The sequence below is a fragment of the Pteropus alecto genome, unplaced genomic scaffold, assembly GCF_000325575.1.
Source record: "Pteropus alecto unplaced genomic scaffold, ASM32557v1 scaffold45, whole genome shotgun sequence".
Taxonomy (NCBI): Eukaryota; Metazoa; Chordata; class Mammalia; order Chiroptera; family Pteropodidae; genus Pteropus; species Pteropus alecto.
Window position 1 is genome coordinate 8,385,503 of NW_006442491.1, and position 25,089 is coordinate 8,410,591.

General features: G+C 36.7%; 1 protein-coding gene across 6 annotated transcripts in view; it reads left to right on the forward strand.

The window, feature by feature from the left end:
• The window catches only part of TASP1 (taspase 1), a 221,724-nt gene that overhangs the window by 91,915 nt on the left and 104,720 nt on the right, over positions 1-25,089 (forward strand). For 4 of the 6 annotated variants that reach the window (XM_015596858.2, XM_025039894.1, XM_006921583.3 and 1 more), the window contains 2 exons: positions 796-915; positions 8,988-9,066. In XM_015596858.2, coding sequence (XP_015452344.1) covers positions 796-915; positions 8,988-9,066 — 199 coding nt within the window. The remainder of the gene's footprint in view (positions 1-795; positions 916-8,987; positions 9,067-25,089) is intronic. The other 2 variants (XR_003043153.1, XR_003043152.1) reach the window with 1 other exon arrangement.

Here is a 25,089-nt window from a genome sequence, read left to right on the forward strand (position 1 = left end):
ATATAAAAAAGATATTTTTCTATGTAACCTTTTTCTTGCCTTCTTTAATCCTGATTTTTATCCAATAGTGTAAAGTTTGTCTGTCTTGCACAGGTGACCCAGAAATCTTTAAGGTAGGGAGACAGCTGCTTGTAGTCACTGCACGTGAAATACCTTAAGTATATGGGACCTGGAACAAGACACAGAAACATAAAGATGCCTCTCAGGAACATAGGGTTTTCTGCCATGCAATTGGCAAGCATATTGATAAAGCAGAGAAAGGGGCTTGGCATAAACTTTCTCGCAAGCAAGAAATTATAAAATAAAACTACAACATAGTATACTTCAAGATTGTGAATATCATCCTCTTCATTTGTTGTGCTGATGATATTACTTACTTTTAGAAATTTGTATATAATATTTTAAAAATACCAATAATGGCATTCATTGGCTCATTTATGCCACAGATCTTTTCCTCTACAAAATCTCAATCATGAACTTAATCTGTGAAAATAAGAAGGCACTACGATATACTGTAATTTATATTAAATTGATTTCCCCCCTCCCTTAGAAAGGTTTATTAGGCTTGTTATTAGAGAAAAGCTTTTGATCAGGATTTTTCAGTGGAAAATACATTTTGACTTGAACAGAATTTAAATGGCAACTTGATAATAGATAATTATAGGAGACTGTGGAATGTTCCACTTAAGGATTAGCTCAGATTTAATGTCATGATTATACTGAAAAATGCTATGTAGTCATATAAATTGTCACACAGCATGCTTAGTGAATGCTCATGCTACTTTCGCTCTATAGGAGAACGACTCAGGCACTTTGGACACAGTGGGCGCTGTGGTTGTGGACCATGAAGGCAATGTTGCTGCTGCAGTCTCCAGTGGAGGCTTGGCCTTGAAACATCCAGGGAGAGTTGGGCAAGTAAGTAATTTAGGCGTTTGAAAACTAGCTTTTTAAGTTAAAACATGGAATTTTTTAGCTTACAATTTTTAAAACATAGAGATATCTTTTTCTTTATAAAAAATAAATGCTTTCATTGTTCTTTAACATTTATGTAGTGTAAATTATCAAATACCTTTTCAAGATTCTTAAAAAAAAAAAACCTGTCTCAGAGTAGTAGGGTTCTTTCTGATTTTTACAACTGGTAATCCTATGTTTTATTATTCTCAACAGTCTGGGACTGGCCTAGGCATTTAGTAGACATGATTTCTATTTTGTTTCTTTGCAAATGTCATTCTCTTTAGGAGTCAACTACTTGACTATGTTGCTGTTTGCTTTTTAGGTGGGAAAATGATTTTAGTTATATTATGTATTTCTTCCATTCAAGGAACATTTTGACCCTCTAAATTTCTCCTCTGATTAAGCATTTCAGCTATTTTATAGACTAACCAGTATTTCAGGTCACCAACACATGATACCACCCAAGAAATCTAGATACAAGGAGGGTCTAATTTATGTACAACTAACTTATTTCCAGTTCACTTGCACATCTTCTTCACCCTCCCCACCCCATCTTCAAACTGTAGGACTATATGGAGAATGAAATTTAACAATCCATTTGATCTAGTAAGCTTTTTGAGTATAAACCAATTTGGCACATTATTTGTGGGCTTAATAAATATTTGTTGAGTGAACAAATGAATTGGACACTCTTATGGAGTCCGTTAAAGTAGTTGCAAGGAGTGTGTTTAAACTCAGTGTTTGGATCTCATGTTACATATGGAGCACTGCTTGGCTGCTCTTTGTACTTTGTCTCTCATTTTTGAAGAAGAGTTGGCATCATAGTTGCTTTAGACATAGTGGTTAGTGAATGCTTGAAGCAGAGTGATCGATCACATGGAGGACATCTTTGCGAAGCCCCAAGTGTTGTTTTCTGACCTGCTTTTTTGTGGACATGCCATTTACAGCCTATGGGAGAAAGGGAAGGGAAAAATAATTATTTTTGTGCAACTCTTTTTCTACTTACTGTATAAGGGGATTTATGGAGAATGATTACTCAACATGTGTATAATGCTTTGAACTCATTACAAAAAGCCTTTGTCTGGTCATGGTATTTTTCCCATTATAAAATCCTACGTATTTGTCAAATTTGGAATAAGAAAATCAAAGTCGGCATATAAATTTGGAATAAGAAAACCAAAGTCGGCATATCAGATTTGTATGTCTTGGTAGAGAAGGAGAGAGAAAAACCAACAGAGCCACCTTTATTGCATTGCAGTTCCCATGATTTTTTCATTGTTTTTTGTTTGTTTTGGTTAGCAAAATAGCAACAACGGAACCAAGGGTAGTTCTGGACTATGTTAGCAGGATATTACATCGAACAATCTTGAAGCTATTCTGCCACTGCACGATGGACTGTCTTGAAAAAAGAGATAAGAGATAAACTTACATGTCTTTCTGCTCCACTTGGCTAGTTTGTGAATACACAGTTTGTGAGAGCTGAAAAGTCAGGAAGGGTGTGGAGGAGAGAAGTCAAATTGCTTACAGGAAAATATAGTTGCTTAATTGGATTATATTGCTTGGATAAGGAGACATAATAATTTTGGAAATATGTAAGCATCAGTAAGAGGTAAAAACCTGTTATTCCTGACAATCAGGACAGAATGTAAGAAAATACACAAGCACATTATTTTAAAAAGCAAAGACTTTTTTAAAAAGTGTGCTAAAACTAGATACTTTAAAATAGATTTAAATGCACAAATGAACTATTTAAAAATTTTAGCATATTACATTGCTCTAGATATATAACAGTTCAGATGGTGAAATGGCAATTTGAAGTAGAACTTATTTGCTTCTTTAGCTTGCTATAATAATTAGAATTTACAACTGTGACATGAGAACAGAATTATTATATTTGAACCCTGTCAGCCTTCACCCTATTCACACACAAACAGGTAGTTCAGTTTAGTGGTTAAGAGTATGGACTTTGGATTCAGGTAAACCTTTATTCTAATCTCACCTTCCCATTTACCAGTCTCCTTACTATGGACAAATTATTCTATGTCTTTTAAGCTCTACTTTCCATTGCTGTAAATGGGAGTAAATAGCAACCTTACAAAGTTCTAGAAGATTAAATGACATAATGCATTTAAATTGCTTATCATAGGCTCTCGTAATAACAGCTATAGCTAGCTACTGTTTATTAGTCGCTTGCTATGTACAACAGTTGTGTTAATTCATGTGGCCCTATAAAATAATGAGATGGGTGTTTTTATTATCCTCGTTTTATAAAAGAGGAAACTAAGGCTCAGAGAAGATTAAATAGTAATATGATAAATATCATTTATATGATCTACATTTATTGCATGATAATAGCTTTAATAAAATTTTACTACTGAAAAGAAGGAAACCTTTTTAAAAAATAATTTTATTTTTCAATTACAGTTGGCATACAATATTATATTAGTTTCAGATGTACAACATAGTGATTAGGAATTTATATAACTCAATAAATCTAGTACCCATCTGACACATAGTTATTATAATATTATTGACTATATTATAATATTATTGACTATATTCCTTACGCTGTAGTTTACATTCCCATGACTATTTTATAACTACCAATTTGTACCTCTTAACCCCCTTTTTCACTCCCTGCCCCCAAACCCTTTCTCATCTGGCAACCTTCAAAATGTTCTCTGTATCTATGAGTTTCTGCTTTATTTTGTTCTTTAGATTCCATATGTATGTGAAATCATGTGGCATTTATCTTTCTGTCTGACTTACGCCACTCAGCATAATACCCTCTGGATCCATCCATGTTGTTGCAGATGACAAGATTTCTTTTTTTTCTTTATGGCTAATATTCCATTGTATATATGTACCACTTCTTCTTTATCCTATCATCCATTGATGGACATCCAGATTGCTTCCATATCTTGGCTATTGTAAGTAATTCTGCAGTGAACAGAGGGATTCACACGTCCCTTCGAAGAAGTGTTTTGGGTTTCTTCAGATAAATACCCAGAAGTAGGATTACTGGGTCCTTCTCTGTCTATTGGTATAGGCTTTGTTTTAAAGTCTCTTTTATCTGGTATGAATTTTGCTACTCATGCTTTTTTTTTTTTAAATAAAATATTTTTTTCCATTCTTTTACTTTCAGTCTGTATATCTTTTTTGATCTAGAGTGAGTCTCTTGTAGGCAACATATGTAAGGGTCTTGTTTTCTTATCTATTCAGCCACCCCATCTTTTGATTGGAGAATTTAATCCACTTAATTTAAAGTAATCATAAAGTAATTTACACTTAAAGTAATACTCTTCTTAAAGAAGTTCTTCTAATGTTTCTCATAGTATTGGTTTGTACAGGTTTGTTGGTGGTGAACTTCTTTAGCTTTTTCTTCCCTGGGAAGCTCTTCATCTATCTTTTGATTCTAAACGATAGCTTTGCTAGGTAGAGTAATCTTGGTTGTAGGTCCTTGCTTTTAATCACTTTGAATATTTCATGCCAATCCCTTCCGGCCTGCAAAGTTTCTGTGGAAAAATCAGCTGATATTCTTATGGGAGCTCCCTTGTAGGTAACTAATTGCTTTTCTCTTGCTACTTTTAAGAGTCTGTCCTTATCTTTAACTTTTGGCATTTAAATGATGATGTGTCTTGGTGTGGGCATTTGGACGATGATGTGTCTTGGTGTTTAGGACTCTCTGTGCTTCCTGGGCTTGTATGTCTATTTCCTTCATCAGGTTAAGGAAGTTTTTCATAATTATTCCTTCAAATAGGTTTTCAATTTCTTGCTCTCTCTCTCCTCCTTCTGGTACCCATGAGGTGAATGTTGGTACACTTGATGTTGTCCAGAGGCCCCTTAAACTATGCTCACTTTTTTTGGATTCTTTTTTCTTGTTGCTGTTCTGAATGGATGTTTAGAAGATCTTCTAAATCACTGATTCCATCCTCTGCTTCATCTTATCTACTATTGATTCCTTCTAGTGTATTCTTCATTTCAGTTATTGTATTCTTCATTTTTGACTGGTTCTTTTTATGTTTTCTATTTTTATTTTTGTTTTCTGTATCTTTGTTAAAATTTTTACTGAGTTCATCTACTCTTATCTTAAGTTCTTCGAGCATCCTTTTAATGTTTTGAACTCTGCATCTTGTAGATTGTCTCCATTTTGTTTAGTTCTTTTTTTGGCGCCTTATTCTGTTCTTTCATTTGGGACATGTTTCTTTGTCTCCCCATTTTGGCTGCCTCCCTGTATTTGTTTCTGTGTATTAGGGAGGGCTGCTGTGTCTTCCAGTCTTAGTAGAGAAGCCTTATGTAGTAGCTGTCCTGTGGGGCCCAGTGAAGCAGTCTTCCTGGTTACCTGAGCAGGGTGCTCCAGTGTATCCTTTGTATGGGTTGTATGTGCTGTTATAGCAGCCTTGGTTGCTGTTTGCATGTCTATGGGAGGGATTGACCCTCAGGCTGAGCAATTATGAGGACTACAGTGAAGGAGCTATTGTGCAGGGGCTGACCCTACAGAGCAGGTTTAGCTTTAGCAGGGCTCTGGTGCCTGCCCAGCATGCCATTTGGATGTGTTATCCTCAGATGCATCCCCAGTGGTGTTCTAGCTTGGTCTAAAGCCAGCCACCAGGTATGCTGGCTCTGGGGCCACCTGGGAGGGGCTCCACCTCAGGCCAAGTTCAGTGGCAGCCTTTGCCCTGCCCAAGGCCACTTGTCATGAGCCACTAAGCAATCCACTGATGATCACAACCGGCACTGAGTTTGGAGGTGCCTTGAGAGGCCAAGCCATGAATCAAAGCTGACTGCCACTAGTGAGGGCTTGGGGCTCCTCAGCAAGATGTATAGAACATGCTGAAGTCAACTACTGTTTGTTTGGGTTTTGTGAACCTTTTAGATATTTTAGGAAAGTCTGTAGCATGAATGAAGACAGGCCGTTTGTATGCAAAAGCTACTGGAAGCAGCATGGATGGGCCCACAAGTTGGGGGAGGGGAGGTCTCAGGGACTCATTAGGGCAAGGTGAACGGTGTTAGTGAGATTGATGGAGACTCAGAAGTGGTGGCCATTTGGGTCTGCAAGTCAGGTGTGGGAGGGCTCAACAAAGAGACAATGGATTCTGCCAGCATTTCTGACTGGGAAAAAGCTGAAGCCAGATAATTTAGTTCTTCTCCATATGTCCCTGGTGCTCTTTGAGCTGCTGCCCTAGTGCTGTGAGTTCATCAGTAAATAAGTTCACACGTGGGTTCTTTAAGTGGAATGCCTGGGACTCTAGCAGCCTTCCATCTCACTCAGCCACAATCTCTTCTGGTTTTCACAGCCAGAAGTTGTGGGGACTTCTTTTCCTGGCACTGGAACCCAGGGCTGGGGAGCCTGGTGTGGGGCTGGGAACCCTTGCTCCTTCACGGGATCTCTGCAGCCAAGATATCCCTTTAGATCCTTAACCACCACACTCAGGTGTGACCAGCTCGTTCCATATCTCCACCCCTCCTACCAGTCTCCAGGTGGCTTCTTCAGTGTGTCCTTAGTTGTAGGACTTCTGTTCAGGTACACGTCAGGTAATTCTCATTGATGGTTGTTTGTAGTTTAGTTGTAATTTTGATGTGGTTGTGAGAGGAGGCCAGCACAGCATTTACCTACTCCACCATTCTCACTGGAAATCCTTTTCGTGATTGATTTTTAAGGCCTACTTACGTTTATTATGTTTTATCCAAAGAAGTGGATAAGAGAGAGAAAAACTCTGATTCTTTTATCTTATCTATCACTATTTCAGCGCAACCAGTTTCAGAAAGTTAAGAAGTAGGACAATGAAATTGAAGAGGCATAAAGGGAATTTGCTTGGGAGAAATAAGAGTAAGGATAAATGTTCTTTCTTTACTAGAAAGAGATGACCTCCACTGGTCTTCTAAGAGGTATCCTTGTGGTTTTATTTACTATTTTTGGGGATTCAGGCTCCTGGTCAGGATATTTGTGGGAAATTGCAAGAACAATGGGCTAATGTGCAGGTTTTTCAATGAATGAAGAATGGATACTTCTACTGAGGTAATGTGTTCTCTGAGGCTTTGGCTGACCCAGCATCTGTCCTAGGTGGTACAAGTTGAATGGCTTATCCCACAAGTATGCCAATTTTATTAAGAAATCTGTGTGCCGAATCCTTTCTTTAGAGCTTTCAGTTGCCACTCTGACCCAGCATTCTTATGTATTTAGGAAGCATGATGTTTTCAAAGGCAATAATGTATTTCCTATTGCCTGCTATATTGGGAGTGTTGTGTTCAGTTCTTGGTTTTACTTTTAAGAGGGCTATTGTTATGACAACTGGGGATAGCAACTGTGGATCACATGAACATGATAGACTTCAACTAAAGTTTTCCTAAATTTTGATTATTTCTCAAGGAAGGCGAATAGGGAAGTGGGATATGTGTATGTGCATTTCAAGGACTTGAGGAACAGTTCACAAATCTAGGATTCTTTGAGTGAGAAAAGAGTAATTATAGCACCAAGATAGCTGTTTAAAAAGATTCAGAGGGCTTTAGGAGGAGGTAAAGTATTTCCAGAGAGTAGAATCATTACTAGTGGGTAGAAGTTATAATAAAGCAGACATCCTTTATGTAATTTAAGGAAGAACTTTTCACCAATGGGAAGTGTCCAAAAGGGATATATATTTCCATATGAGGTAGGAAGCATTTCAATATCAGAAGTACCTGGGATATTTCATGGAGATTTCTGCTCTGGGGAGAATATTGGAGCAAATATGTTCTGAAGTCCTTGTAAAGAAAAATAGAGTATTATCGAAAGCTGAAGTCTATCTCGTTACCATTCCCAGTCTTAGCTTCTTCTTCCAGTTCTTAGAAGTGAGCTCCTACTAAATAACAGTACTATTTTATGAGAATATCTTTTTACTTTGTCAGTCATATTGAATAGTGAATGTATTGTGGCTTGCCTCTTTTTCTTTCTTTCTTTCTTTTTTTTGGCGGGGGCACTGATTTAATTTAATTCCTTGAAACTTGGCAGTGAATTCTACATATTATATGCCAATGTATAGCCATTTCCTTACTGATTGACATTTATGTTGTTTTCACTTTTTTATTCTCACCAAACATGTGGTAATGAACGTTCTTGAGCATGCCTCCTTGTATTTCTCTATGTAAAGGTTTTTCTCACTCTGCTTCTGACTAAGGAGTGAAAAATTGTCAGTTGTGATTCCCTTCCCAAAGGCAGAAAATTCATTGTGGATGTTGAGGAGATGCATCCAGATATTCTGGCTAGCATTAATTGAGAACAAAATAGGAATGACTGACATATTCTTTTATAAGACTGTAGTAGCCTATTGTGTTCCTTCCTGGTGGTTTCAAACATATAAATCTGCTCCGATATTTCACAAAGTGATTAGCATGAGTAGACCTTTTTGCCTCCTTTCTTTACACCTGACAGTCTCTAGCACAGTGCTGAGCATATACCGGGTCCTTTGGTCTATAACTGTTTGCAGTTCCTATTTTGCCGCCCGAGGAAAGGTATGGGAAAGGCCCTCCTGTGAGGTTTCCAGGACATGGCAGAAGAATCACCTGCATCCCAGTCTCCTGGAGTCCTGGTAAATATAACTGATTCCTGGATTAGCTTCCAGATGACCGAATCAGAATATCTGGGAACCAAGGTTCCTTTTACTATATTCCCCAAATAATTTGACACACGCCTAATTTGAGAACCACTATTTTAAGGCAACTATAATGAATTCAAGGAGTCAGAATAGCAACTAGCTGACAAATTACAATAGGGGGAAGATTTTCCAGAGAAGAAAAATTACATTGATGAGACTAAGAAACTTTCTTTTGCTATTTTCTGAAATTTTTTAGATTAGTACAATAGCTGAAAAAATAGTTTTGATATTGTTAGACTGTTGTTTGGGTAGATTTTATGTAATCTCTGGTATTATTGCCCAGTTGATACATATTGTTATTAAATTTATCAGATGCATATGATTGTTTTTTGTTTAAAGCTAGTAATTACATATAATATTTCTGAAATATTTATCTATTTTCTTTTTCTTTTTTTTTTTCAGGCTGCTCTTTATGGATGTGGCTGCTGGGCTGAAAATACTGGAGCTCATAATCCCTACTCTACAGCTGTGAGTACCTCAGGTATTTACTGCTTTCATGACCATTTTTCATAACTTCAACTTTATGGGTCATTAATGATTGAAAACAATATTTTTATGTAAACATAAAGCATGTGTTAAAACACTGCATAACAAAAGCATAGGCGTATAAATGATCTTTGATATTTGGGAGATTTTAAGGATTGTTTTACAATGTAAGTAACACAAATGCTTTTCTAACATTTTCAACATAACCTTGGAGTTGACTATACCTTAATAATATTTTTTATGGATTTTTTTCTCAAATGACTCATGATAGTGCCAAATTTAGATCACAAAAAATATAAAAGTAGCGTCATTTCAAAACCTAGAGATAATAACTCTTGAGTAAAATGTTGACATAAAACTTATAAGGTGTATTTTGAAATGTGTAGTTTATAACGTTCAGTTCTCTAAGTACACTTTTAATAAAATGTGCATCTTCTTTTTGTACCTGTATTAGAAAAGTCATCATTTAGAAATGAGTGTGTGTGTGTGTGTGTGTGTGTGTGTTGGGGGGGTGAATTTTAATGAGAAGAATGGTTGACGTATAGATCAAAGTTTAGATTAAATTTTTTTTTATGCTTGTGCCAGATGTACTCGAAACCTTTTTTTAAATGTGGTGATATGCATGGTTGACAAAATAATATTGGTTTATATTGACAAAATAATATTGGTTTTCTGTGTTATCTATCAAGTTACAGTTCTAGGCCTTTCTCCGATATCCTCAGGCTTTATTAAGAGGGCAGACAGATATGGCTGCCTTTCTTTCTTTTCTCTCTTCGGTTTCTTATGACATTAGTTTCTGTCCCACAATACAAAGAAACCACCCAATCCAATGGCCTTCTTCTCCTGACAATTCTTGACTCTTTCTGTGATCTCTGATGTAGATGGCTATTTTCTGTCAGTCCATAGCACTGATCCTGGAGCTCTCTTGGTTTTTCATTCTTCTCTTATCTACTCCATCTTGACCTTCTTCACAGACTCTTCCCAAGGCTAACCTCAGATTTGGGCCTTTGCTTTCTCTTCTTCATCTCACTGTATGCTTTCTCTTGGTGATTTAGTACTATTGCTGTTGTTCCCATGATTTCAGCAGTTATCTCTTAGGGTGTTGGCTTCCATGGCTATTTCTACTCTGGACTTTTCACTAGAGGCACACATGAGTCCTTTCCTACCTCCTGCTGTACATGTCCCTGTGGGTATCATGTATGTACATCAAATTCAGCAGACTCAACAAAAACACTTTGTTTTCTTATTCCTACCCCTTGGCCATTATCTCTTTTATTGCCATCACAATTCTAGTCTTTGCTTAGACTTGAAATCTTGGTACTATTCTCATATTTTTCACTTCTTTCCCTTTCTGCTGACCTGACCCTATCATTTCAGATCCATATTCTCCTGCCTACCTTTTGTAGCAGCTTCCTGACCTACATCCATTCCTTGTGTCAGTGGAAAAATAGCTTTGATTTAGTAGCTTTTCAGGCGAAGTTCAAATGAATTAATGTTGGATCTAAACCATAGTAACATAACTGGCAAAAGTTGTTTTTTCAGTCTTTTATTTTGGAGGAATGAGCATAATGTAATTATATGAATTAATTTTTAATAATATTGGTGGAAATTTTTACACATAGTATTTAAGAATTAGCTTGTGCCTATAATTAGGTATGGCTCTATGTCTATGGAAAATTGTGGTATTTGAATAAACTGAAGTTTAAAATAGATAATTTATTGTTTTATTTTCCCAAAGAAGCTATCAGTCAGTGTCATGTGTTGTGTCACTTTTATTGTCAGTCAGTATGTTTTTCAGTGAGTTGGTTTGTTGTTGTTTAAATCCTACTCTCATGTCTAAATGTGAGGAGACCTGGATTCTACTTTAAGTTGAAATACTGAGAGCTTGCCTGACTTTGTTACTTTGGAAAAGAAAATCAATTTTGGGAGGATTGTCCACCCTTCTCCTTTTTTAAATTGGTGATGTGGAAGTTGGAATAACATACTTACTGGATTTGATTCTGTCAAGTAGAATGCAGTGGGTGGGTATAGCTAAAATGGTAGAATTAAGGTCTTTCTTCCTTTCCTTTGGATATTTTCTCCTCTGCCCACCTTACATTTGTTGCAGATAGTTTCATATGACTAAACATAGCTTTAGGTATCCAGTTCATGATATCCATTGTAGCTTGTCAACTTGGATACCCAGCTTGCTATGTTATATCCTTCCCAAGTTTAAAGACTAACCATCATCAGCCTACAGAACCTGAAGGTGTTTGAGCAAGTTTTTAGTTCTTTCCATTTGTGGGACTTTGTGTGATTGCTTCACCTTGTTTCTCCTTGGGCTGTTGCTTTGAGGTTGACAATGGAAGCACATGGCAGAGGTGGGTGACCAAATCAGAAGAAAGGTGGAGTATAGAATTTTGCAATTGTTTGGCCAAAATATAAAGGACTCATGCCTTAGGCTCTTGAAGAAAATCTAAAGACCTGGCCTACATTTTAGGTTTAGGTTCTTGAGAGGTGATGATTGTAAGGCAGAGGGAAGATAGTTATGGTAAGGGTAGGGCTCTTCCAAGGCCAGACAGGATGTGGTCATTAGCCTGAGGGATCAACTCAAGCATCTTGTTCTCATCACTGAGTGGGGAGTAATGAGTAGGGAGAGAGTAATGAGTAAGGAACTGACCTTGCAAACTCTGACTAATGTTCTAGCATCGTGGAAATTTGCCTAGCTAGGGAGGAAGCAGAATAGATACCTGGGTCTTTGTTCAGACTTTCACTGATTGGCTGTGACCCTGGCAAAGGGTTATTTGTAAAACAGGAAAAATATTTACCTCAGTATTTATGGGGATTGAATGAGTTGACATATAACAGGAACTTAGCACACTTCCTGGCCCAGAGTAGCGACTCAATACTTACCTATATTTAATTGAATCTAAGTCACCATCTTTTATAAGATGCACCATTAATTTTAAAATACTAGGTGATGATAGATATATTATTTTTACTGTGATAAGAACACTTAACATGAGATCTACCTTAACAATTTTTTTTTTTACCATTTTAACCATTTGAAAAATTAAAGTATAGTTAGCATACAATATTATATTTATTTTAGGTGTACTAAATAGTGATTTGACATTTATATACCCTATGAAGTGATCACCATGATAAGTCTAGTAACAATCTGTTCTTGTACAAAGTTATAATATTACTGACTATATTATACTGTATATTATGTCCCAGATACTTATTATATAACTGGAAGTTTGTATCTCTTAATCTCCTTCAGCTTTTTTTGCCCATTCCTCTCCCTCCTTCCCTCTGGCAACCATCAATTTGTTCTCTTTGCCTATTAATCTGTTTTTGTTTTGTTTTGGTTTTTAGATTCTACATAAAATTGACTTTCACTCTGATATAATTTGAAATTAGTGCATGATACCTCCAACTTTGTTTTCCTTTCTCAAGATTGCTTGACTATTTGGGTCTTTTGTGGTTCCATACAAATTTAAGGATTATTTGTTCTAGTTCTGTGAAAAAAAAGCCATTGGTATTTTGATAGGGATTACATTGAATGTGTAAATTGCGTGGAGTAATAGAGACATTTTAACAATATTAATCCTTCCAATTCATAAACACAGTGTATCTTTCCATTTATTTGCATCATCTTCCCTTTTTTTTTTTTGTTTTCATCAATGTCTTATAGTTTTCAGAGTATAGGTTTTTCACCTCCTTGGTTAAATTTATCTCTAGGTATCTTTTTGATGCAATTGTAAATGGGATTCTTTTAATTTCTCCTTCTGATGGTTCATTATTAATGTATAGAAACAACAGATTTCTGTATATTAATTTTGTATACTTCAGCTTTACTGAATTCATTTATTAATTTTAACTTTTTAGTGGAGTCTTTAAAGTTTTCTGCATATAATATCATATCATCTGCAAGTAGTGACAGTTTTCCTTTTTCCTTTAGAATTTGGATGGCTTTTATTTGTTTTTCTTGTCTGATTGCTGTGGCTAGGACTTCCAATACTATGTTGAATAAAAGTGATGAGAGTGGGCATTTATGTCTTGTTCCTGATCTTAGAGGAAAAGCTTTTAGCTTTTTACCATTGAGTATAATGTTAGCTGTTCATAGCATTCTCAAGATCCTTTGTATTTCTATGTTGTCAGTTGTAACTTCTCTTTCATCTATGATTTTATTTGGATTCTCTGTCTTTTTTCTTGATGAGCCTGCCTAAAGTTCATCAATTTTATCTTTTCAAAGAGCAAGCTTTTAGTTTCATTATCTTTTCTTTTCTTTTCTTTTCTTTCTTTCTTTTTTTTTTTTTTTTGATCTCTTTTCTGTCTGTTTCTACACTGACTCTAATTTCCTTCTTTCTACTAACTTTGGGCTTTGTTTGTTCTTTTTCTAGTTCCTTTAGGTGTATGGTTAGAATTTTTGAACTTTTTCTTGTCTCTTGAAGTAAGCTGTATCACTATAAACTTCCCTCTTAGAACTGCTTTTGCTGTGTCCCATAGATTTTGAAAAGATGATTCTATTTTCATTTGTTTCAAGGTATTTTTTTATTTGCTCTTTGATTTCTTTATTAATCCATTGGTAATTTAGTAGTATGTTGTTTAGCCTCCTCAAGTTTGTGTTTTTTCAGTTTTCTTGTAATTTATTTCTAATTTCATACTGTTGTGATTGGAAAAGATGCTCGATATGATTTCTATATTCTTAAATTTATTGAGATTTGTTTTGTGGCCTAACATGTGACCTATCCTAGAGAATGTTTCATGTACACGTGAACAGAGTGTGTATTCTTGGATGGAATGTTCTATTAAGACCATCTGATCTAACGTGTTGTTTAAGGCCACTATTTCCTTTTTGGTTTTCTGTCTGAATGAATGTATCCATTGATGTAAGTGGGATTCTAAACCCCCCTACTAATGTTATATTACTTTCAGTTTCTCCCGTTATGTCTGTTAATGTTTCCTTTATATATTTAGGTGCTTCTAAGTTGAGTGTTTAGACATATAAGAACTTTATATTGCATTATCATTATGAACTGCCCTTCTTTGTCTCTGATCAGTCTTTGTTTTAACATCTATTTTATGTGATATAGGTATTGCTACTCCAACTTTCTTTTCATTTCATTTGCACTGAAGATGTTTTTTGATCACTTCACTTTTAGTCTTTGTGTCTCTGTCCATCTGAAGATAGTATCTAGTAGGCAACATATGTATGGGCCTTGTTTTTTTTAATCCACTCAGCAACCCTGTGTCTTTTGATTGGAGCATTAGTCCATTTACCTTTAAAGTAATTACTGCTAAGTATGTACTCATTGCCATTTTGTTAATTGTTTTCTGGTTGTTTTTTTTAGCCTTTATCTTACTCTCTTCTCTTGTGACTTGATGACTTTTTTTAGTGTTATATTTGATGTCTTTCTCTTTTTTTGTATGTATCTATTACAGGTGTTTGCTTTGTGGTTTTCATGAGATTCATATATAACAACCTATTTATGTAGCAGCCTATTTTAAGTTGATGCTGCTTAAGTTCAAATGCATTCTAAAAGCACTACATTTTTACTCATACCACTCACCCATTTTATGTTTTTGATGTCACATTTTACATGTTTTTTTTGTGTGTGTATATTTTTAACTAATTATTGTAGATACAGATGATTTTACTACTTTTGTGTTTAACGTTCTTACTAGCTTTATCAGTCGTTGATCCACTACCTCTATTATATATTTGCCTGTAAATTTTTTTATTGTATATATTTTCTTATTCTATTTTTTGAATTTTCTTTTCTGCCTAAAGAAGTGCTTTTACTTTTTTTTGTAATGCTGGTTTAGTGGTAATGAACTCTTCCAGGTTGTCTGGGAAACTCTCTCTTCTTCAATTCTGAATGATAACCTTGCCAGATAGAGTATTCTTGATTGTAGGCTTTCTCTTTCATCACTCTGAATAATCATGTCACTCCTTTCTGACCTGCAAAGTTTCTGCTGAAAACTCAGCTGACAGTCTTATGGAAAGTTTTCCTTTTATGTAAGTAGTTGTTTTTTCCCTTACTGCTTTTAAGATTTTTCTCTTTGTCTTTAACTTTTGACATTTTAATTAATGACGTTTATTGGTATTTGTCTCTTTGGGTTCATCTTGTTTTGGACACACTATGCTTCCTGGACTTGGATGTGGGTTCTTTTTGCCGAGTTTGGGGAGTTTTCAGTAATTGTTTCTTTAGATAGGTTTTCTTTCCTTTTTTCTCTCTATCTTCTCCCTCTGGGACCCTTATCATGTGAATGTTGTTAGCTCGATGTTGTCCCAGAGACCCCTTAAACTATTCTCGTTTTTTTTTTTAATTCTTTTTTTTTTTTTTCTGTTTTGAATCAGTGATTTCCATTACCCTGGCTTCCAGATCACTCATCTGTTCTTCTTTATCATCTAATCTGCCGTTGATTCTCTCTACTGTATTTTTCATTTTGGTTATTGTATTCTTAAGTTCTATTTGGGTCTTTTCTTTATTTCCTATCTCTTTGTTGAAGTTCTCATTTTATTTATTTATTCTTCTGCTGAGTTCAGTGAGTATTTTTATAACCATTACTTTGAACTCTATCTGTTATGCTGCTCATCTCTGTTTCAATTTTTAATTTTTTCCTTGGGTTTTATTTTGTTCTTTCCTTTGAAATATATTCCTTTGTCTCTTCATTTTGCCTATCTCTCTGTGTTTGTTTCTATGCATTAGGTAGGTCAGCTATGTCTCCTGGTCTTGAAAGAGTAGCCTTACGTAGAAGGTGTCCTATGGGGCCCAGTGGCACAGTCCCCCTTACCACCAGAGCCAGGTTCTCCAGGGGTTTCCCTTTGTTGTAGTTGGTCTGTGATTGCTGTGGGTGTGCCTACATCTCTGTCTGTAAGGCCCTGCCATAACTTCTTTGGGCATACTAGTCAGTAGGATTGGTTCCCGGCCTGGTTGGCTGTGAGGCTTGGCCACAATTTTCGTGGCATTCCGGTATGTGGGGTTGGCTCCCCCAGAGTGAGAACCACTTTGAAGTGGCTCTAGTGCTGGCTAAGGCTGCTTGCCAGGTGTGTTGGGACTAGAGTCACATGGCAGGGACTCTGGGGCCTAGCCGAGGCTGCCTGCTGTGCGTGGCAGGGATAGAGCTGTTTGGGAGGGTCTCTGGCCTTCGTGGGCAGGTTGGGCAGGGTGGGAACTCAGGGAAATGCCAGGGCAGGGAAAATGGTGTTAGCAAGGTTGATAGGATGTGTCAGAGTTGGTGTCCACCAGCACCGGGCCAGCTAGGTAGTTAGTTAAAAAAAAAAGCACAAAGAATAAATAGTCCCTGACAGCACTTTTGTACCCCAGAGAAAGTTCTACTAAACCCCTGCCCCTCTGGCACTGGCCCTAAAATTAGTCAGTATATCTCCTCCATGAACGACCCAGGAACTTTCCAGACCGATGCTTCTCCTCTGGACCTTGGAGTAAGTTAGAATGTGCATCAGCCCTTTAAGACTGGAATTTTAGTTTCCCACAGCCCATCAGCTCTTCTAGAGGTAATCCCTGCTGGTTTTCATAACCAGATCTTATGGGGATTCTCTTCCCAGTGCAGGTCTCTCGAGCTGGGGAGCCTGATGTGGGGCTCAGACCCCTCACTCCTCATGGGGCACCTCCATGGTTGTGATATTCCTCCCACTTGTGCGTCACTGTACCAGTGGTGTGAGTCCTGACTAGGCTGCATCTCTGCTTCTTCTACCCATCTCAATGTGGCTTTTTCTTTAGTACCTCATGTAAGTGGAATCTTGCAGTATCTGTCCTTCTGTGACTGGTTTTTTCACTTCAAGATTAATTCATGTTGTTGTATATGGTAGGATTTCCTTCCTTTTTAAAGCTCAATTATATATATATATATAATTGATGGATATTGTGGATAATGAAGCAACATACATGGTGGGTACAGATATCTCTTCGAGATCCTAATTTCAGTTCTTTTGGATTGGAATTGCTGGATTATATGTTAGTTCTATTTTTAATTTATCGAGGAATATCCATCTGTTTTCCATAGCAGCTGCACCATTCTGCAGTTCCACCAGCTATGTACAAGGGTTTACATATCTTTGGTTATTGTGGATAATGAAGCAACATACATGGTGGGTACAGATATCTCTTCGAGATCCTAATTTCAGTTCTTTTGGATTGGAATTGCTGGATTATATGTTAGTCCTATTTTTAATTTATCGAGGAATATCCATCTGTTTTCCATAGCAGCTGCACCATTCTGCAGTTCCACCAGCTATGTACAAGGGTTTACATATCTTTATATCCTTACCAATACTTGTTATCTCTTGTCTTTTTGATAATAGCCATTCTATTAGGTTTGAGGTGGTAGCTCAATGTGGTTTTGATTTTTCATTTCCTTGATGATTAGTGATGTTGAATACCTTTTCATGTACCTGCTGGCCATTCATGTGTCTTCTTTGGAGAAATGTCTATTTGAGTTCTTTGTTCTTTGCCCATGTTTTAATCTTACCATTTTTTTTTTTTTGCTATTGACTTATAGGAGTTTCTTACATATTTTGGATATTAACCTCTTATCAAAAATATACAGTTCGCAAATATTTTTCCCATCCTATAGGTTGCCTTTTCATTTTATTATTTTCTTGTGTAGTCCCACTTGTCTATTTTTGCTTTTGTTGCCCTTAAGTTTAGTGTCATACCCAAGAACTAGATATACCAATATCAGAAAGATACACTAAAGGGGAAAAAAGATTGACAATTATAGTATGACACACTACTTTTTTATCATGTAACACTAGGTTGTTGCTTTACAAGAAAATAAAGAATTGGGTTTATTCCTCCAACAAGAAACATTTGCTTCACTCGTAACCATGTCATGCCCCATTGCTGTTCCTTTGCCTTCCTTTGTATAAATCACTTTCTGTTTCAATTTTGTATCATACTGTAATGCTTTTGAACACATCTTAAATGGCATTTAAAGTCCACACATGTAGTTCAAACATAGCACATAACTCAGCCGAAGGGTTAACAAATGAGAATGGCTTACCTCTACAGACAGCGGTAGCTGCTTCATAGCTGCAGCCTGTAAGACAGCCATGGAAAGATGACATCAATTGTAACACACCTCCTGATCTCAGAAAATTTAGAATGTGGAAATGAAGAGTACTTTAGAATTGATAAACTAAGTAAAAGCTTTTAATATTCTCAGCTTTTTTTTTTTGTGAGAATAATTTCTTTCAAGCTTTCTTAAAGTGGCGACATAAGCTTTTGAGGAAAATGGGGCTGCGGATATATTTGTGTCTACTGAGTGCCTGGCACAGGGCCTTACTTTTAATAAGTGCTTAATAGACAAATTGAAATTAAGAAGTGCATATGTATAGACAACAATATTGTATTAAAATCATCAAACTTGCTAAGTGACTAGAACTTAATTATTCCAACCATTAAAAAGAAAGGATAATTATGTAACATGATAGAGGTTCTAATTTTTTCTACAATGGCAGTCATATTATAATGTATATCAAGTTAACATGTTGTATACCTTAAATTTACACAGTGTTATGTGTCAAATATATTTTAATAATAAAAAAAAGAAATGTGTATGTGATTCTTCCGTCTTCTAGAAGGTTGCTTGTCTTTTCAGAAAGATGATTTACTATGGAATTTTTTTAAATACCATTTTAAAATTTGACAACTTGCCTAAATCAGAATTACACATAGTTTTTCAGTAACACATGAGATGCATATTAGCTATGGAAAGGTAGAGTAGATTGAAGATTAGAAGATCCGAAAGAGAAAAAAAACAGGAGACTGAGTTTATGCTCTGGTTGACCTTAACGCTGTTCTTCTGTTACTTGTTTTTATAGTCTGTTTTATTCTTAAAGAGAAATAGTGAGTCTAGGGGTTATATGGCAGCTTACTGGAGGTCAGGAGATGTATGCTTCAATTTCTCTTTCTTAAAGTGTTCTGACATGAAGAAAGATCTGCTTTGTTTCTGATATGAGGCCTAGTGATTTCTGATTTTCTAGGTTCTCTTATTTTCTAGATCTTGGCTCTAGGTAGTCCTAAAAACTTGAGATCAGTGAGGGTGTGCGCATGGCTTGCCAGGTGTATGTTTAAAGGTGGGTGGGTTAAAAAGTGCAAAGAATGAGACTAGGCTTTTACCTTAATATTTCTGAGCCAGTGGTTGGGAAGTATGTCACTGCTTCTTGGTTTTTAGTCTAGTGATCAGCCATAGGTCTCCCTCTCCCCCTCTGCAGCAGATTATCTAATAATGAGTCTGTGCTGCAAAACTTCTTCCCAAGGACCTTTGTCAGGAGGGCACAAGGCAGCCTTTCCTGTGAGAATGGAGTCACATGACGGAAGGGCCAGCAGGAGACCATTGCTGAGACATTGATGTGTGCCACGTGGTCATTGCTCTTCGGGGGCCCAGAAGGGGTGGGGAGGCAGACAAAAATCGATGTTTCTGCTTCCTTTGTAAAATTAACTATTATTTTTCTTCTGTACTCTGTATGTTGCACTTTCTTGGTCTCTCGATTATCATCCTGAATAAAAGCCTTATTCTACTCAGGACTTTTCCACACAGCAAATGGCAACCAGGTCACCTAGGGGTTCAGCTTCCCTTCCAACACCCGTTTTTTAGCTACACTTCAAAATAAAACTTCAAGGAGTTGTCTTTACTTAGGTTCTTTTTTCCCTTAGTTCACTCTTCTCATTTGCTCTTAAATCTTCAGTCAGGCCTTCTCCTCCACCACTCCACCAATCTGCTCTTGTCAAGATTAACTATCACCTTCAAAACCCACTCGTCATCTCTTAGTCCTATAAAGCAACATTTGACACAGTTGCTTGAATGACTTGCTCCCTCTGGAAATACTATCCTTGGTAGACTTCCAGAGTACCATACTCTTCTGGTCTTCTTCCCACATCACTGGCTGCTCCTTCTCAGTCTTCTTTTGCGAATGTTGCTCATCTCACTGACCTCTCAGTGTTAGAATGCTCTGAAGCCTAGTCCTTGAACTTTCCTCTCTTTTTGTACACCCACTGACTCCCGTATTTTTATTTCCAACATGGCCTCTCCCAAGATTTCAATTATTCAACTGCATATTCAAAGTCTGCACTTGTTTGTCTAATAGGCATCACAAATTTAGCATGTCCAGATATGAGGTCTTGATGTTGCCCTCCCCTTCCTCTCTTGCTTCTCTTGCAGTCTTTTCCACACAGCAAATGGCAACCAGTCTCCCAGTGGTTCAGGCCAAAATCTTGGAGTCATGCGTGACTCTTTTATCTTTCACCCAAATCCAATTTAGCAACAAACCCTGTCTACTCTCCTCTCTAAATAGATTTAAAATCTGACCACTTCTTAGTGCCTCCACTGCTACCAACAGATTTAAAGTCCTGTCATCTCTAATCTAGCTGGTCCTTTTTTTTTTTTGCTTTTTTTTGCTCTCTATTCTCAACACAGGAATTAATATTCAAACTTAGTGCAAATCATGTGTTATATCTCCTTTCTGAATGGTCTAACCACTTCCCATATTACCCAAGGAAACGCTAAAGTCCTTATGAAGGACCTATGTGGCCTTATATGAAGTGCTCTCCTGCTTTTCTTCTCTTACTCATTCAATTCCAGCTGTATTGGCCACTTTGCTGTACTTTAAACATGCCAGGCATACTACTCCCACTTTAAGACCTTTGCTTGAGTTGCTTCCTTTCCCTTTACTCTCTGTCCTCAGTATCTTAAGCCCCGCCCCAACCTCATTCACACTCACTTGCTTACTGAGATCTTCCCTGTCCATCCTATTTAAACAGATAAATCTTTCCTCAGCCAACGTTTCCTATCCCTCTTCCACATTTTATTTTTTTACCATAGTATATATCATTGTTTAATATTTTATTACTTTTATGTATTTATTTTTCTTTATTCTACCCCACTCTACTATGAAACTCCATGTAGGTTGGGATTTTCGTCAGTTTTCTTTACTGGTGTGTGAATGGTGCTTCATCTGATTGAGCCTCTGATGTTGGTTGAATGAATTGATGTGAATGAAATGTGAATAAATAAATACATTTAGCTGGTGTCTTAGCTCGAGCTACTATAACAAAATAGCACAGACCATATGGCTTACACAACAGTTGTTTATTTCTCACAGTTCTAGAGGCTGGGAAGTCCAAGATTATGGTGCCAACAGAATCAGTTCCTGGTGAGGGCTCTCTTCCTGGCTTGCAGATGGCTGCCATTTTGCTTTGTCCTTATACAGTCTGGTCTCTCTTCTTCTTCTTATGAGGACACTAATCCCATTGTGGAGGCTGCATCCTCATGACCTCATTTAACCCTAATTACTTCCCCCAAAATATCATATTGAGAGTTAGGGCTTCAACATATGAATTTGTTTGGTAGTATTTGTGGGATGGGGAAAAAATGTTTAGTCCATAATAGGTAGAATGAGCTAGTTTAAGCCCAGATGAGTCAGGGCTAGAGAAAGTTAAATGAAGGGTTGAGAGTGATGTATTCTGATGAGAACAAAGGGTACCTGAAGAAGATGGGTGAGTGCAAATTAAGTGGAACTTAATTTGAGGTATTAAGTGGTAGTCCCTAGATGGCCTTGACTAAGTATTTAAATTTTCTTGTGTATAAAGTGGGGATCTTTTTGAGGAGGGAGATGCTCATTCTTTTGGAAGTTAGATGAAGACAGATAAGTCTTTCATTTCTGACGTTGCTCTGGAACAGTGAACAATGATTCAGACGAGGAGAGGCAAAACTGGTCATGGAGTTAAGTACATTGCTGTTAGTTCCACTGGGGTGGGATCCAGACTCTTTAGCCCAGTCTGGTTCCTTTATCTGCCTCACTGGGCAATGCTGTTCTCACTTACATGGCTGACACTGTGGCTTCTCAGAAGCTTCTTGTCCTTAGAAAATAATAAACTTTCATAATCTTGTCACATTCAACAAGATTCTTAGAGGGCTCAGGGTAAGGAGCAGCCACTTAAGCTGAAATAATTTGGGATATAATATGTGGGGTTGGGAATAATAACATGAGAATTTTTTTTTTCTGCGTGAATTATGACTTCTAGATATGGGCGAAGATAAAATCCTAACATTTGTAAACATCATCTTAAAACAGTTGACCCTTTGGACTGTTTAGTTAATGGAGGTGGGGAAGAAATAATTTCCATTTACAGATAGCAGTATATTAACTACCAGTACATTTCTAAGAACTAAAGTAATTATTTGGGAAAGGAATTCTATTCTGTGACTGTTGCTTACTCTAATTAGGTCACTTTATATCTGATGAACTATTAATATATTATTTCTACTTTTTATATAACTAAAGTCACTGGTGGTTCAAAATAAAATAGAATGCTAGATCATTTCCTAAGAAGCCAGTTCAGTGTGACAGCTTTTGATATCATGTATATTTGAAGCTTTAAATAAGTAGATTTTTTCTGACTGTGAAATTACACATGTTCATTGAAAAGAATTTGGAAAATTAAACTGATAGTTTTGCCATCTTGTGATAGCATGTAAATATTTTGGTAGTTTTTTTGGTAGACAAAAGGAAAGAACAATATTATTTAGCTTGTATTATGATTTGTCCAATTAATATTGTATAATGAATATTTTTATATATCTTTAAATATTCAAAACATAATTTTAAAGAATATGAAGGATGTCTTTTTATGCACACATGAGTTCAGGTATCTTGCTCTTATGTAAGATGACTTGTAGTTGCTATTGTGCTATAAAACAACAGCTATTTTACAGGCTCTTATCTTGTGCTCTAGCTTGAGTATGATAAAAGAGAAGTAAGGATTGTCCTTGTCCTCAAAGGGCATCAAATCTATGGCCTTACTTGATACTGTAAAGGAGTTTCTTGCCATCCTGGAAATATGTTGAAATGTTGGCTATACCAAAGACTTGCTAGCCTTGAACGAGGCTCTGCTGCATCCATGCACCTAAAGAAAGTACTCTATCGTGTCTCCCGAAGGATCACTTGCTGGCACCTTAGTGTACCTGATGGCTTGAGTGTTGTCACAGGCATTAGTACGTCTCCCTTCCTGCCATACATTCTGTCCCCAAAGTCCCACCAAAAGCAGTTGACTTTAAGCTTAGCAACAGCCATCACACTCATATACTCACTGAAATGTCTTCAGCACCACAGGAGAGCTCAGGACATCATGAAGAAAAGTAGTTCTTTCTCTGAAAGAGGTTGTAGACATGGGTTATAGCACATCAAATGAGCCCCAAGATATTCTTTTGATGTTTGTACTTTCTCAGCATTTTTTTTTTACCAGATACTTATTTTGCATTGCTTTGTTGTTGTTTTGCAAAAGAACAGACTTCTAATTTTAAAACACACAGTGAAGAAATAGTAGAAACAGAAGCATAAGATCAAGTGATCGGTTAAAATGCCAATGCTGTGATCCTTAATGTAATTCTCCCTTTGATTGTTCTCACTTAAAAGAATGCCTTTCCTTCCTATTGTGGAGCACTACCTGCTGTCAGTTGGAGAGGGAGTAAGTCAAGCAACTTGTCAGAGACTTTCTAAGCTCCCTTCATATGGTTCACAGAAACAGAGCTGGATTTTCATTTCTTCTTTCATTCAACAGGAGTCCCTTTCATGTTTGAAAATTGAAAACGCGTGTTTTTCAGTGTGGAGCGAGGATGTGTGTGCCCTCTGGCACACCTGTTTCTAATTTCCTGACTTGAAAGCAGAACCCATCAAAAGGAGCAGAAAAACAATTTCTTTCTGACACGCTGCTTCGTGTTCCTTACTGGACTGAAGGACTTCGTGGCTTTGCCATCTTAGTTCATTCTTTAGAAGGTTCTTTTTAGAGGCAGAGTTGACTCAATACAAGAAGTGCCTTTTATAGCACAGGGCCATTTTTGGTATTATTTTGTTGTGGTGGTGGTGGTTCTTTTCTTTTCAGTTCAGGAAATGTATTTGAAGTAACATTTATTTTAAAAATACACAGAAAGGTCTTAAAAAATTTAAATATTAAATTTAGCAGGGCAGTATATATTGGAAGGGTGTATGTAAGCTGATCAGTGAGCTGATTGGCCAGGAATAGGGTTTGGTTGAGCATTTGAATGTTTAAATTCCAGAGCACTGTTTAACATAAATCAAATATTTCCAATGCATTACTTCAGATTTGTGTGTACTTTAAAGTCTTGCCAGCTTAAATGACTGTGAGGCACAATATGTTGACTTTGAGTTTTGAAAATTGATAATTTGTTGCTGTGAAACTTGTACATGGTATAACTCATCACTTTTTGAAGGTACATAGTATATCTGATGTTGGCAAGCTGTTATAAAAAAAATGGTATCCAGGGAATTCAAGGCTTTAGCTCTCAGACGCTTGAAGTGTGGATCTTCAGTTCTTCTTAAGGTTTCCCTGGACATTTGCAGTATAAGGGATATGGTTTTTTATACCCAATCTTTAGTTTAGGCTTCCTATTTCTGAGACTTATTTGGAGTAATAATTTTAATGGTGTTTCTTCAGAAACAGTTACCGAGGCTGTTTTTTTAAACATCTACTCCTTTTACACTGTAGCATGTATGAACCACCTGTTAAAATGCAGAACATGATCCAGTGTGTCTGAGAGGGCCTTGGGACTCTGCATTTTTCACAAGCTCCCAGGTGATATCAGTGCTACTGATCCATGGATCATACTTTAAGTAGCACAACAACATTTCAATGGACAAAGTTGTGCTGTCCTCAACTGTGCCTTGCCTATAATACTCATCCCATACAATTTACTAGTCTCTTTTTTCATGTGTTTTAGTGGATCTAAAGCTAAGGAGATCTGGTGTATATTTTTGATTTTAGGTATCACTGAGAGCATTAACAGATATTAAGTAAGTGAACATATGGGCCAGCATGGATAGGGACCACTGAGACAGGATTATTATGCCGGCAGAAATTATGTTTCCAGACTCTTCTGGGATACACCTAACTCTGATACACATTAGCCAAGGTTCTTGTTGTACATAGAAGTGGATAAAACAAACTGCTAACTAAAAGGTACTGATAGAGGGATTAGAAAGACATAA